General features: G+C 41.5%; 1 protein-coding gene across 2 annotated transcripts in view; it reads right to left on the bottom strand.

Annotated features, from left to right (window-relative positions):
- PKHD1 (PKHD1 ciliary IPT domain containing fibrocystin/polyductin) overlaps positions 1-16739 on the bottom strand; it is a 4356595-nt gene that overhangs the window by 460106 nt on the left and 3879750 nt on the right. For both annotated transcript variants that reach the window (XM_069605754.1, XM_069605755.1), the window contains one exon: positions 3379-4408. In XM_069605754.1, coding sequence (XP_069461855.1) covers positions 3379-4408 — 1030 coding nt within the window. The remainder of the gene's footprint in view (positions 1-3378; positions 4409-16739) is intronic.

The raw sequence follows: 16739 nt of genomic DNA, 5'->3' as shown, positions 1-16739 counted from the left end.
TTACACTAGCAGCAGTGTAGTCAATGCTCATGACTTTGTGGTTTTAGAATAGAGGTGAAGACTTTAAATGCAGGATCTGTGCCTAATTGACTTGGCTGTCAACGCTGTTGTCAAATGAGCAACACTGAGCCTTGGACCTTCTCTGGGCCACTGGAGAGTATGTGCTGCAGATCAGGATACTAATTCAGCAGTGCACATGTGGAAACTATGCTTTTATCATGGAACATCTGTACGAGAGATCAGGCTAGCAGATAACCCCTTCTGAGATGGAATAACCTGCATCATTTTATTAATTAAAACAAATAAATAAAGACAGGACTTCTACACCCCTGACAGATGGCAATATTTCAGACATGTGCCTTCAGATAACACTTGGGAGGAGAAGGAGCACCAGAGACTCCCTCGTGTCAGATTGTACGAGATTCACACTCGCATGATTTTTGTGGGAGAATGTAACAGAGATGCAGTATGCTGAAAGATACTGACATGCCGTTGAGTGACACTTCAGAGGAAGAGAAGAGAATCTCTAAGGACATCTCACTTGAGACTTACACTCACGCAATGTTCGTAAGATAAAGTAGAAGAGATTCATGGAGTCATGAATTTGTTCTGTTTACATCTCTTGGAGTTTATGAATGATGCTCCTGCCACCGGGTGACACGTTTAAGGGAGAACAGAGAAACCCTGAGGAAATGCTATGTGAGACTGACCCTTGCTGGTTTGTTGTGGAAGAATGTAGCAGAGATTGAGGAAGTAGGTAGTTACTATTCATTATTTGATGCTTTACATGAGTGAATGAGACACATGGTGTATTGAGGAACACTTGAAGGAGGTGTAGGAAGACCAGAGATTCCTTGAGAGCAGCTGTTCAAGACTCATGTCTAAGTGATGTTTATGGGACAGATGCATGGTGGCAGGAGATACCATTCAGTTACTGATGGAGGCAATAGCTACAAATGTCTGGAGCCCGATATGATCAACAAGCTGGTAGAGACCTGCTGCTCATGGTCTTTTCGCATCTGCAACCAAACTTGTTTTGTACGCTGAGGTTCCCAAAATTGCACACGGCCAGTCAGTTGATGATATCATTAAGCTCACATTCCACCCCAGTCACAAGTTGCTCATGAGAACATACACCAGTACAATGCAGTATGCATCCCTATTGCACCACAACGATGAATATCCACTGAGACCAACAGAGGAACTTGACCTTTCGTTTTCATTACCTATCTCAAGAGGGAGGGGTGCAGATCTAATCCACTGAAGATCAGGGAACAACAACACATGGTGTAGTTGAACAGCAGTAGGGGTTTGAATATTCACTGTCTCCATTGCCAATGCCCTAATCCCCTAAATCAGACATTAATGATGATGATGCCAACATGGATGATGGTTAAGGAGTCCACCATTTAACAATAAGAAAGACACAGAAAATTTTAGATGACCCCAAGATTCGTCCCCTCATAAAGGCTTGCGGCAGCTTCTGAACTAGAGAATCTTGTGGTCTCTATGTTGTCACCCCCCTAAGGATGAAAAACTCCACTTAGAAAACAATTACCACGTAAATGTATCAATCAATTGTAATATGTAAGGAGTCCTGCCAGGAACATTCATTGCTGCTGGAAAGCAGAGATTCTGAGCAGGAGGAGAATGAAAGTCAGGTACCGAGGCTGTTTTCTTAATGAAAAGTTGATCCTACCTGTGCACAGTGTCTTAGACAAAAAGAATTTGTGTCACATATCAGACAGTACAAGATGTCATTACATGACAAGTTTAGTTTACTTTATTTTATTACTTTGACCAGAGGCCCCAGAGCGCACAGAAAACAAGACAAACAGAACAACACAAAGATGAGCGAGCATCTAAAACTGCACCATCACTACTGCCAACGCCATTGTACCCAGATGAGTACAGACTCTTTGTTGATAGCCCACATTAATAAGCAAAGAGTTGGTAGTACCACCTACAAAATAAACACCAACCAAATCGGGCCATTTGCAAACTGATGGAAAATTGTATATCTAGAAAATACATCTATGCAATCCCATATACTGGCGCAATTTAGGAAGACCTGAGAAAAGGATGATCTTACCAAACATGTTTATATCCTTGCACCTCACCCAATAAACAGCATTGATTCTTGGCTGGGACTCATTCCCTCTCTAGGCCTATCCTGACCTAAAGGTAATCTCACCTACGACCCATCCCCACCCTCCCTGAAGGGCTTTTCTCCGGCCACCCAACCACAATTCTCATCTCCACCTCAAAGTCCATCACTGTGTCACGGCCCATTCCCACCACAAGACCTGTTCCTACTGGAGTCCCATCCCAACATTATAAAGGCTGTCCCTGATACAAGGTCCTCTCTCTGGTGGCCATTGCCACTACTAGCCCCTTTCCAAAATGAGAAGAACTACTCAAAATGCTGACTCATCCAAAACATTCAGTTGGAATTAATTGCAACAATATTGCTATTTTTGAGAATCACTTCTTGTTTTGGTAATCGTATAATTAGCTGGTAAAGAATTTAGAATTAACCTATTATGACATAATCAATAGTTTTTGACACCTTTGTGTTTTATATGAGAGAACAGCTAAAGTTAATGAAATCAAACATGCTTCTTACCTGTCACCTTATCCAATAATTATCATTGCTCCTTGCCTGAGACCCGTTCCCTCGCAAGGCCCTTCCCTGTCCAAAGACAAATCATGCCAAAAGGCCATCCTCATAAAAGTCCCATCCCACCATCCTCCTGGAGGCCAGTCCACAATATCTGGTCAAGTTCCATAAAAGGGCTCACAAGGCTCATCAGTACCCTAAGATCCATCTGCACCCTCAAGAATCTCTTTCACCCCAAAGCCCATTCACACAACAAGGCCTATCACTGCTCTATGGCCCAACCCTGCAACAAGGACATTCCACAAGACAATGCTCATCATCTTGTGGAAATCTCCCTCTCCTAGGCCCATCCCCAAATGCCCAATACTGTTCTCAAACCTATCCCCACACCGTAACCCATAATTGCAACTCATTAGAGATCAATTTAAAATGTTGACTTTTCCAAAAGTTTTAGTAGGAATTAATTTCCGTTATATTTCTATTTTCGAGAAACAAAAGCAAAAATAAAAAAGATAGTTACTCTCCTGTGTTGGTATTATAAAGATTAACATTAAAGATGAACATACCCCAAACATTATAATGATGATATTACAAATTACCTCTAGGTTCTCTGCCTCTTGCTTAATAGGGCACGTAACTTCATGATGATTTTAAAATCCTAACGGTGGTAATTTGTGGATACATTTTTCTTTTGATTACATTGTTTCCAGATAATAAGAAATAACTGTAAAAACAAATCTGTTTAACATCATTCTTACCCAAACGTCTCTCCAAGACCTGACGGAGCAGACTCTGCCATCAGCAAAGAATCAATTTGCTGGTGTAAAGCTGTTGCCAATTCTCCGGTCTGATGGGCAAGTATGAGATGGCTGGCCACACCCTTTAGCATGTCACTCGACAAAAGGGGCGTTCTCATGAATTTCCAGCTGTCTGCGTCTGACAAAAATGAATCGCTGATTTCCACAATGACTACTTCTGATATGGGTGTTGCGTTGTTGATGGCATCATCCTTCCAGAGGTGTACTTTTCCCTGGAAACTTTCCTGCATCCCATATCTGTTGTTTATCCTACCGGAATACACCTTGTGAGGACAGTGTAAGGATCTCTTTTCAGCATTGTCCAGAATATATTTCAAAGCAGGATCATTTTCTGGTATCTTGTGGAGGATCCTCACTTGGGATACTGTAATGTGAATGAAATTGGCCAAACGAATAATCAGTTGCATTTGGTTGTCTTCATCAGTACTTTTCCCGGTTATGGGAAAAGCAATTAGTATCGATGGGAATGCACGTATATCTATGGGTTCCTCACCTTGTACAAGGACATATAGAAGGTTTTCTTTGAAAGTGAAGAAGTTCACTCCATGCTCAGACTTCATTAACTGAGAGTGTGAAATCAAAGGTGATGATGGAACAAGCCTACCCTTGACGAAAACTTTAAGACTTTGGGGTACATCATAGAAAATGGCCAGAACCATTTTGGTAGTATTATTTCCACCAATGAGGTAGACCCTTAGGTGGCGGGGAGTCTGGCCATTGAAGCATACTTTTGTGATTTTATTTGCAGGTAATATAGAATAAAAAGTGGTGGTATTTTGTACGCAACAGTCACTAGAACCTGGATTTATGAAAACATCCACAAACGTGTCCGTGACAGACACGACTGGAGAAATATTTGAGATTTCGGCATCCATATTTTCAAGGATGATCATAGCATGGTCAATCTCTTTGCAGAAATAGAGTTGGCTCTTGAACTTGTAGATGCACTGGGTGTCTTTCCTGTAAGTGCCTACAAACAGAAACACAATTGTGTGAGCTTGTTGTGATAATGCACTTAATACACATGTCTATAGTTCTCTTACTTTTTCCTACAGGCCGAATTTTAGTCCCACAAAATAACAAAATACAGTTAGGATTTTTAAATTATTTTAATTGGAAAAATGTATACTTCAGAGGTTATTTGCATAGTGTTAATTCTGAAAACCTGAAAGTACTTAACAAACTGATGATTGAACTCGCCTAGTCCTATTGTGTTAATTCATCTCTAAAACATCAAAGCATATCTCCACAGTGAAAAAGAGTCAGATTTGGGTGTTCCATTCACTGATTTGCACAGGATCTATTCTTCACTGCTACAAATGGGGCAAACAAGTGACTCATGAAATATATACCACTTTGAATCATTGTTGAGAAGCCTTGGGATCATTATCCCGTCGCAAGGTTATGACCCAGGGTAAAGCTATAGTGACCCTGCTCTCAGTCTACATGTCTATATGATCAAAGTGCTCAGAAGCAGGAGAAACCCAACAATGGACTTTGACCATAAATACATATTGGACAGCAGACATCATAAAGCTATAGTGTACATGATAAATGCTTCTGTTTACTGCACTGATTATGATACACCAATGATGTATTTATTCACAACACACATTACGCAAGCACCATTGTGTACTGGAAGACAATCAAGAAACAGTTCAAATAGGTTTTGCCCCCAAAATATCCCTTTGTAACTACTTCCCTGTTGATTGAACTTTTTAAATAAATAATTGGCAGATCCCCCCCCCCATTGGTTTTGAGTTTGATATGGAAATCGAAAGAGCAGAGAAAAAAAAGATAGGTGCAGAGAGAGGCAGATAGGAGAGCGGAGCAAGCAGTGTGGGAAAGAAACAGCAATGGAAAGAGGGGTGCAGAGAGAAAGAGAGGCACTGACGAGTGAGGAAAGAGGGAGCGAGGGAAAGAGGGAGAGCGGGGGGATGAGGAGGGACGAGGAGTTTGTGAGCAGGAAGTAAAAGAGCAGGCAACAGTGCAGGGACTTGAAATGAAGTGGAATTTCCTCCAGGACATCCTGCCTTCAAGAAAACAACCAGAGACAGCTGTGATTGGTTATGGAAGGCGTGAGAAACTTCACGTGGTTTTAGATGGGATATGAGTCACTAATGGAAGTGGACATTGTAGATGACACCTTAGAAATGGCTTCTAAATTTTTACAACATGGTATCTGAGATGTTGGAATTTGGAGCGTTCATAAAAATTGAGCAAAACCTTTCAACAAAAGTGTCAATCCCACTCATATTTCTGACAGGTTTATAGAGTTTCCTCCAAGGAGGCTAACGTTATAGGGGGCGGGGGGTCTCAAAAGTTTCATATCTCATGTCAACTCGAGGTTCTTTTCTCTCACCTAGAAGAAACGTGCTGCAGAAGGTGCATCCTCGGGCCAGTTACATTTTATGAATAAAAAAGTGGATAAAATAATGCAAAACATATAGAGACATTTTTTGTTCTTTACACAGGCACTGCCCCTAACTTAGCCGAATCTAGAAATGTGATTGGCCGAAGCCATGCTGTGTGTGCCTAGCCAAAATATTGGACTTAGATCCTGCACTGTGGAATAACGCCTTCTTAAGAATAGAGGGGTTAATGGACCCGACAGACAAAGTATATGCACACATGAGCATCCCTTGACTAACTCAGACTCACACTAAAGTATCTAAAAGGGCAACTGTTGGAGGTTTATAATATAGGGTATTACATCAGATTTTAAATATTTCTGGGATGTTTCATAAGGTACCCTGCAGCAGGGCAAAGCTATTTCATGTCCCAAGAAAATGCTTCCCTTTTAGTTGTGTCAGCTCTGACATAGGAATGGATGGAAATGCATAGCAAAAAACATAGCCCACTCTGTTGTTATTTTGTGACGCTCTATCCAGGGATGGGCACATTTCATAGGGAGGGGGAAATACAACATGTCCCTTCCAATTTTTCATTTGGATTCATATCTTCAATAATAAGTTTGGCAGTCGTCACCAATGGCTTCAATAATCTCCATGATCCACAGGATGGGTCAAAGTTTGTGTATCAACAGTTTGCACAAAGGGAGATGTCTTATGAATTTAGCACACTGCCAATGGTAAAAGCTATTTGGTTTCCCTACCTCTTCCTTCAAACTGATATGTGCTCCCTCCGCCATAGCCAAGCAGTCCCTATGCCCCAATGTAATAGCAGAGAATATAGATGGGTAACCCCTACTGTCTAATCTAAACTAAGCTTAAGGTGAAGGCCTTGGCTGAGGCCTTCTGTAACTCACTCCCTCGTGGACATCCAAAGGGCCCCTTCTCTACCAGTTTCCCCAAGATCAGATCAGAGTGATTTAAGACTGTGCCTTTATCCTTTCAGACACTCTCTCTTTCACTCCTTCTCACTCTTTCTTTCCTCCCTCTGATTTTACAACTCCTCCTGTTCTTCTCCTATTGTCTCCTGGTCGCTGTCCCCCTGCTCTTTCTCTCTCCACCTTTGGTCTTCCTAGGTTCTATCTCTCCCTGTCTCTCACCCCACTCCATATTCCCATCTGTCTCCTCTCCACTTTATCCCTCTTTATCTACACCCCTCCTCTCTAGGTCTTCTCACCCTCCTCTCTTTCTCTCACTCACTCTTCCCTCCTTCATCTATTACTCCCACTGAACTCCAACCTCCCTTACTTTGTCCACATGTTCTCTCTTGCCTTCCTCCCTCCTCTACAATCACACTTTGACTCTATCTCCTATCTCCAACACCCCCTCCTCCAACTCTCACTCAAACACAAAATCACTCTCACATTCAACACCTTGTCCACGTTCACATCCAACATCGCCACAGACTCCTATCACGATATATTATGCAGCACCAGCAAGTCAGTGATCTCTTTCCCTTGCAAATGAAGGTGGCGCACAATAAAATGCTTTTTATTATTACACACATTTCCTTTGAAGGAGGCCTCCAACCCGTCTCAGACCCAACCTGCACAAGCACCCCTTATCAAAATAGACCAGGAACCAGGCCGGTATGTTATCAATGAATAATTTATTAATTTATTATTTTATCATCAAATCAGAATAAATAGATGACATCAAACACGAATCTTGTAGCAACACAAATGCAAAGACTTCTAGAAAGTGACCAGGTTAAGAGATACTGTGATGCCACTCCTACTTTGTTTTATGAAAAGCAAGACAAAACAATTCAACTCAAATGATTGTAGTAAGATTAATTGGATGGAATCCCTTTGAATGGAAGGCAGTGGAAGGGGTAAGGCTACAATGAACACATTGGTTTTGGGGGGGTGCCCACAGGCACAAGATGGGGAATCAGTGAAGAGGGGGGAAATTTAGTTTTGGAGTACAATGGAAAATTGTTTTTTAATGATTTAATACTACTGCTATGGGACAGCATACACAGGTACTTCAGGCTACTTATAGAAGAAGGCAAAAAATGGCCTTAAAACAGACTAGCTAGCACACATAGGAGATTTGATTTGAATACAGGCAAAACATGAAAAGAATAAAATAAAATAAAAGGGAATGCAATTCAAAAATCTGTGATCAGGTTACAGTAGGGGAAGATAAATAAACTAGGAAAAACAGGTTTAAACAGCTGGAGTGAATTTTTTAGATACACGAAAATGGAAATCACACTAGTTTTTGCTGGGGCTGGGAATTACAGGCAAGCTCTCAGCAATTAAAAATGTAGTGAATGCAATTCAAAATCCAAGTTCAAAATATGATAGGGGAAGGGGAATACTCCAAGAAAAAAACATTTTTTCAAACGAAAAGTGACATTTTTAAAAAAAATAAAATGTAAATCACACTAATTTTACTGGGGCTGAAAATGACAGGCACACTTTCAACAATGAGAAAGGGACATAGGAATCATGGTCTTCAGTGAAAATAACAGGGACAACTAACAGGCAAGGGATTACTCACAATGGGAACAACAGTTTGGGTTTAATATGATAGATGCAAATGGGAAGTTGTTTTTAAACACACAATTTAACACATGGGAGAATTGTTTTTTCAGCTCTTAATGAAATGACTTCTTGGGGAAAAATGTATACATATAATACTTATATTGACTTGCAAGACACAGGGAAGAGAGAGAGTTGGTTTTGAATGCTACATTTCTCAATCCTTTGAAATAATGGGGAAATTAATTGATTAACTGAAGAAACTATACTAGGGATTTACTCAAATGGCGGAATATTCTTCACTAGGAAATGACATAAATGCACAGGCAAATGAAGGATTTTCAATGAGAACAACCACCAAAATGCACAAACTAAGGAAACATTTTCAATGGGAAAATGACTGACTTACACACAAATGAAGGATTTTCAATGGGAACAATTACTACAATGCACAAATAAATGAATAATTTCAATGTGGAGAATGACTGAATTACACAAACAAAGAAGGTGGGAGTTTACCATGGGGAATTTCTATGGCAATGCTGAAATATATATGGTTAATTGAGTCTATTGCTCGGGAGATCTATGCTTAAAAGAAAAGGGCTTAATGGACTACAGGGGGCACCAGGGTTTTACTGCAGGGACCATCAAGGGGGTCAGTGAAGGCCTCTCTTTATCCTCCAAAAAGGTCCTACTCCGGCACCTGGCTTTTACTCCAAGACTAGGCCCAATTTTACAAAGATGGTTCCAGATTTTGGCAGCTCGGAGAGTCCCTCATTTAAGGCGGAGTGACGTATTTGTAAGCCAAATCACATCACTAATGTGTCATCTTGCTCAAAGAATGGATTGGCCAATTTTCAGAGGTTCCTTCCCATCCGCCGGGCAATAGGTCCAGAGAATCGAGGAGTGTTTTGAGATGCCAGGGGAGGATAATCATTTGATTAGGACAGGGTGTGGATCTGGATTTTGCACATGGAAATCTCACATTATGACAACTGCCCTTTCTCATCATATTATGCCACATATGACAGCATTTTCAGACACTATATTTTTTGTGAATCAAATGATCCTACCTAGAAGTTTGTAGGTCATTCTATGCAGTGTTTTGGTTTTTACTTATTTCCTCCCCAACTATATACATTAAAAATCTGGTGCTCGGTGGGCAGAATATTGATTACCTTTTTCATGTTTCCTCAATTTTTCATATTTCTCAGTCACACCCGGAATGCCCCAGAATATTTTCCTAAATAACTGGGTCATGTAGGTGTCACAAAAATCGTTTTTGTTTAACAATATGTGGCTTGCAGACAGCTTTCAGAAATCCGCACATGACTATTTTGGGATGGATATTGCACAATGAAAAACAAGTCTCCCAATTTTACACAAATGGAAATCAACTCACTCGTTACTCATGCCCCACCCTCTGCCATGTGTGGCTGTGACATCAAGAGGGGTGCTGTGTTGAGATAAGCCCACATTCCGCGAGCTTCAAAAGACCAGTTGCCAGATAAGGCAAGTTTTATGGGACCTTATGTGGGTCCTGGTCATAAAGCCTGAAGAGAAGGAGCATTCCTTACCTCATCACCTTTGCAAAGGGCTTGGGAAAGCTAGTTTCCCTTGTGGGAGAAAATGAAACTTAAGACTTGTCATTCATTTCTCACCACTGCTGAGCAGTATTTTACATATAATCCACCCTTAGCAAATGCACACTTTTACATGTAAAACCCTTGCACAGTAATATCCTGCAAACAGTGATCACATGTGGGCAACACAATAACACTTTTAAATGCTTTGATGCACATCTTGTTTTACAATGTGTTACTTAAAGGCAAAATCAAAATGTCTTCTGTAGTCTCAGCCCTGGAAAAAACATTCATTTGACTGCAACAGTCTGGCTCAGGTCAGGTTCCCAACATGACAGAAACCAAACTCTTATGCTGAAAGTTTTGCACACATTTTTGAGGAACAGGTCTTTAACTGAAAGGGAAAAACTGATTCACACCTTTCCTTTAATCTTTCTGCCGAAATGCATTCTGCTTCACAGTAACTGTAGCTCACAATGCTGCCATCCCATTTAGGGTCCTGTGCAATATAGTTCTGGAGGACATGATTTCAGTTTTCTCATACTTCAGCAAATTATGCCATTTGTCTTCCCCTTCGAGGAGGCAATGAACATTTCTAGGGATCTCTAGGCTTTGGAGCCTGAATTCACTTCTTTTCGTTTAGGCATTTCAGGGATGTGGATTCATGTGTATTTACAGTGGGCCTTTCATTGTGGGGCGCCCTCATACTGACTCTGGCCTTTAGCTATGGGTTTCTGTGGTATTTCACTCTACTCTCCTTAGCACTCTGCTCCACCTTTATTCCTTTGCCAGGTCTTTCGGTCCACCTCCACACCTTCTATCCCATCATTCCCTATTGAACTTGCCCATCCCTGGACAGAACGTCACACCTTTCACTCTGTTGCCATGGGGCTTTTGTACCTGTGACTTCCCGTTCCTGTTCTTTCCTCCCCCTTTCATTTGTTCCATCTCACACCTGACTCTGTAGTCCAATCTAAGTCTGATCTTTTCCCCGGGTTTGGGTCATCAGATGGCACATCTTTATAACCCCCGTTTAGGTCCACTCCCTTTAAACGCATGGCTATTTGTGCAGCTGCTTGATGTGGTGGTTTTCGGCATTCTATTTTTCTGGGCCATGGCAAGTTGCATTCCCTCTGACTATGGATTCTTTTAGCAGTCAGCTGTGGTCCTGTACTGCCAGAGAGCATTGCAGACCTTGCAGTCCTGAAATAAGAACAAGAGCACGCTGCCCAGAAACAAGGTTTCAAGGCATTGAAGGCACTGTTCAAGGATATCGACAGTGGTACCCATGTCACCATTCAAGTCACATTCAGGGGGTTCAGAGACTGGGGATCTCCCAACTCCCTTACCCCACCTCTGGGGTAGGACCCGTTCTGACATATGCCCTGGTCGGTGACCTACTTCAGGTTAGCAGGGCTCTCTGTCATCTCTGACAGGGTCCAGTCCCAGAACCTGTCACAAAGTCATCCCCCAGGCTCTGAGTGCTCTTGGCATGGCCATATGTGATTTGAATTGGGCACCAATACTATTTGCAATGTGCCTGGTGTGTGGCCAACATGATTTTACCAGCAGGACCAAATTTGCAAGGTCATAGATTATGCTCAGTAGGCACAGTGTCCACTGGGGATTTCTGCCCACTATACCTATCAGGAGTTGTTGCTATGTTCGCTATGCTTGGAGATTAATGGATGGCTTTCCCCCAACACAGTTTCCAATTGTCAAGGTCAATTGCCAATGCTCATACTTGAAGTGTGTCCAGGACATGGTTGTGAGCAGTGCCCAGCAGGTGTTGTTAGTATGTGCACTCTGCTTGGTGCATGTATGAAGGTCATGCATCTGGCATAGTGTCACAGAGTGAGTCCATGCCTTGAAGACAATGCCCTCTGTGTATGGATGAAGGCCTTGCCCATTAAAGACTATTGAAATGTTCATTGATTTGGAGACAGTGAAAATACCAACTGTGCCTTCTGGGCATATTCATAAGTATTGTTGTATTCTCCTTGAGTCTGGAGCATGGCTCTGTGCCCATTAGGCAAAGCGAGCAGGCAGTATATCCATTTTACTCAGCCCAGGGTATGGCTAAAGATACCATGGTTGCACCTCGCGACAACCACAGAGCCTCAATACTTCAACAACACTGACATCTCTAAACAAGGAAATAATCCCCCCAAACAGCCGGAAAAAAAGACTGGAGGACCCAAGAAGAGAGTGGGAAGATTACAACCTCCTTACCCCATATATCACAAGAACGGAAGGGCACCATCTACAACCACAATACACCAGACAAGACAACAACCTAGTTACCAACAACCCAACCATTAACCTAACAGACCGATTCAATGAAGAAGAAGCCTTTGCTGATCTTCAACCAATTGGCATCACTAGAGAAGCACCGCGATTGAACAGCCATGCTATCAATCTAGTGGACCGCTTCAATGAAAAAGCAGCCTTCGCTGATCTTCATCTAATCAACATCAATACAGAAGCACTCCGATTGAACAACTACAAACCAAAACAAGGAATTAACAAACAAAACCACACCAAAATGATCCACTGCAATCTAATCAATGCAAGGTCAATGTCCAAACATGCCACCGAAAAACACAACCTCCTATGTGACAGAGGTATCAACATCTTATTTTTAACTGAAACATGGCTAGACAACAGTTACAAGATCACCCTCAACAACTGCCTGCCTGGAAATTTCAAATGTGTTCAAGCAAACAGAAAAACCAAAAGAGGGGGAGGGACTGGCAATCATCCAGTTTGATAGCCAGGTGTTCCGTGTGGGAGACCCACTAAATAACAATAAATGTGAATCCTTAATCCCTCGATTGACAGTAAACCCCAAAACAAACCTGAAATTCATACTGATATACAGACCGCCAACCTACAATGCAACCTTCGTAGACACCTTCACGGAAGCTATAACTATCCTAGCCATCAAGCATAATCATCTGATCGTCCTCAAAAATCTCTAAACGACCAACTAGCAGCAAAATACCTACAACAACTAGTCAAAGGAGCAACCCACTTGGCAGGGTGTACGCTTGACGCTATCTTTGCCATAAAGACCTTATTACCACAGCAAATACTCTGGTGCGACCACCTCATCATTCCCTTCGTAATCACAATAATCACTCCAATAAACAAGCAACAAGACCAACCACAGATCACCATGGAGAACCATCAAAAACTCCAACCTAACTGAACTTCTGGAACTCAGTAAACCACAACCAACCATTATGGAAGAAGCTGACATAGACAAAAAAGTAGCTCTACTTCATACCTGCATCATATTAATGATGGGCGATATCGCCAAAGAAAAACCTTTCACTCCTTCACTTAAAAGAGCAATGGCAAAATGGTTCACCCCACTACTCATCGCCATGAAAAGAAATAAACGAAAACTAGAACTGGAATGGAGGATCAAAAACGACATTGGATATTAACTGAAATTTCAACAACATATCCGCTCATGCAAGAAACAAATACAAAAAACAAGCAGGAAATACTATGACAACCGAATCTTCAAAGCACCAAACATCCAAAAAGAACTCTTCAAAATCATAAATGATATAAAAAGTCCACCTGGCTGTAACAACACGCCAATACCATCAATGAAACTAAGCTATGACCTAGCAGACCACTTCAAAAACAAAATCATTGCCATCTAACAGACCATACAAAGCAGACCATACGATCATACCACGGAACCCACATATCCTCACAAGGAACAAACAAACAAACTACGATCCTTCCCGGAAATATCAGTGGAGACTTTCATCAAACTGGTAAATCAAAGCAAAAAAACAGACTCCCCAGAGGATCCCTGCCCCTGGACATATACAAATCAATCCTCAAACAAGGAACTCCCATGGAATACCACAGAAATGTTCATAATCTTTCAATCTCAACAGGGAAAGTGCCACAATCATTCAAATCAGCCTACATCAGGCTGCTACTCAAAGATACAGCAGGAAACGTAGAGGAGCTTTCCAACTACAGACCCATCTCCAACATCCCATTCACAGCCAAACTGCTCAAAACGTACATTTACAAAACAACGCAAGAATTCATAGAAGAGCACTGCCTACTAGACCAGACACAAGTTGGTTTCAGACCAATGAGAGGAACGGAATCAGCTCTCCTCTCAATATGGGATGACCTAAAAGCAAACACAGACTCAGACAACAGTACTGCCTTGATACTCCTAGACTTCTCTGTGGCATTCGACACAGTTAACCACGACATACTCATCACCAGATTAGAAGGACTGGGAATAACAGACACCACACTACTGTGGCTCAAATTCTTCCTAACAAACAAAACAGAAACCATATGGATGAAAGCTTTCAAATCCAACCCAAGATACTCCACCTGTGGAGTACCACAAGGATCATCCTTCTCCCCATTATTATTCAACATCTACCTATCTCTACTAATCAAATTCGTCAAAAGGCACGACCTCAACTGCTACAACTATGCCAATGACACACAAATAGTCTTCAAAATACAAGACACTCAAGAAGAAAACACAACACTAGAGAATTAACTTTGTGATGTATTCAACTGGATGAATTCGAACTACCTCAAAATTAACCCTGAAAGAACAGAAGTAATCATCATCACAAAAAATGGAGAAGACAACCACTACATCCCTTGGCCAAGGGAACTCGGTACAACCCCAGCCCTATCGTCGATAGTAAAAAAACCTGTGTGTCCTGATGAACAAAAAACTTACCCTAGAACCATAAGAAAATGCTCTACTAAAGAAATGCTTCTTTCTCCTACGAGTGGCAAAAAGGATCCTACCACTCCTGTCATTCGTCAACAAAACATTCACCATCACAGCCCTCATGTCCAGAGTAGATTACGCCAATAGCCTATACCTGGGCATGCCTGAATGACTTCTAAGAAAACTACAACGCATACAAAATGTGGCAGCTAGATTGCTTCTCAAACTACCCCGAAGAGAACACATCACACCTGTGCTAAAAACACTACATTGGCTACCAATAAAACAACAAATCAAATTCAAATTAATGTGCATCACGCACAGAGCAATCCAGAACCAAAACACAGAGTTCCTGAGGGACAAATTACACCTACATCAACCAACAAGAACGCTCAGATCAAGCAACAACATTTGCCTGGAATCAAAACCCTACAACAGAAGAAAACTTGGAGGATCCTCATTCTCTCACAGGGCACCGAAAACTTGGAACAACCTACCAAAGAACATACATAACACAAGAAACCACATACTATTCAGGAAACTGCTCACATCATGGCTCTTCACTGCATAACTAGAAGACTGGCCACAGGGGCACACACATAGCGAAAACAATGATGAATGTAGATTCCGATCCCGGCTTCCACCAAGTAATCAACTACAAACAGAATCTAAGGGAGACACTCTATGACATACCATACTACAAACCGAGAGATACCTATGATAGGATGATACTAAACACACATTACATAGGCAGACCAAGACGGAAGGACAAGGACGATTCATCAATAGCACCCTGACCTGAGCTATACCTAGCTCTAACAGACCTATGTCACAATAGGATAGCAAGGGAATAGAGGGTGGCCAATCCACGGCACCAACAACCAGAAGGGGGGACTACACATACTCAAACCGATTATGCTAAGTTCATTACAATACAGCCGGAACGCTCCATGCCATCACCCACAACAGTTAGATGGTTAAGAAAGGAATCGGCAACTAAGTGTATCCATAGGAATTCCAGTTAAACAAAACAAGATCTGCTAGAACCAGGACATACAACCCACTAACCCAACTTCAAATCTCAGCATACCTAATTCACCCAAAAAGCAAACAACCACCTCTCGCCCCGCAAACCGCACACACTTCACCACACCGTAACAGCAACAAACAACACATAAACAGCACCAACAGCACATGAGGTTTCGCCCCGGTCCAATACTCACACCAAAGCTTAGCTCATGGTGGAAACCAAACTGAAGCTGCCAACAGCACACCACCTTTCTCTCACGCTCCCACTCCCTCTTCACCGACTAACCTAACCCGCCTACCTTCTTGTTTTACAGGTCCGCCTGAGCGCCTGGGGACCAATTCCGTTGGTGATGGCGCGCAATATAAATACCTTTTAACATTTAGCATAAACTGAGGCCCAGCTTCTCTTCCCAACTCCTTCTCTTCGAAAATTCAGCATTTGGGAGAAAAAAACACAAACTATCTCTGGAAATGTGTCCTCACAGCCACATTGTAAGGGGGTAATGAATGAATATGTATGGTTCTTGGTTATAAACCATTTTATGTTAGGGTGAGCTTTGTGAAAAATAATTGAGTACCAAGCCCAGTTTGCATTTTGTAAATAGACATTCAAGTATACTTTTAAAAAATATATATTTATTGTGTACCATTACAATTCAACCTTTGCAATATTTATATCAGCCCAGAAAGACAATCACAATAAAATTATTGAAAGAAAAAGAGTAAGTGCAATCATATATATAATTTTATTGTTGTCTAAAATTCAAGTATACTACCCTTTTATCACAGAAAATGTGTCAAATATAAAGATCTTTGCTCCATCTTGGATTATTAAAATGCTCTTTAAATTTATGCAAAGCTGATGAGAACCGTCATTGGTGCTATTTGTCCTCCTCCCCACAGGGGTATTTTGAAAGAGAACAATAGAAGTGTATCAGAATGTTCATCTTAGAATGATAACCATCTCTCAGAAAATAATGTCTATGGTTATTCTAGCTTTTGATGGTTCTATGTGATTTTATCGCAGACAATTACAGAGAGTGATTTCTTA

Source organism: Ambystoma mexicanum, chromosome 4p (assembly GCF_040938575.1).
Source record: "Ambystoma mexicanum isolate Mex_15411 chromosome 4p, UKY_AmexF1_1, whole genome shotgun sequence".
Lineage (NCBI taxonomy): Eukaryota > Metazoa > Chordata > Amphibia > Caudata > Ambystomatidae > Ambystoma > Ambystoma mexicanum.
This window is presented reverse-complemented; position numbering and strand designations above follow the sequence as displayed.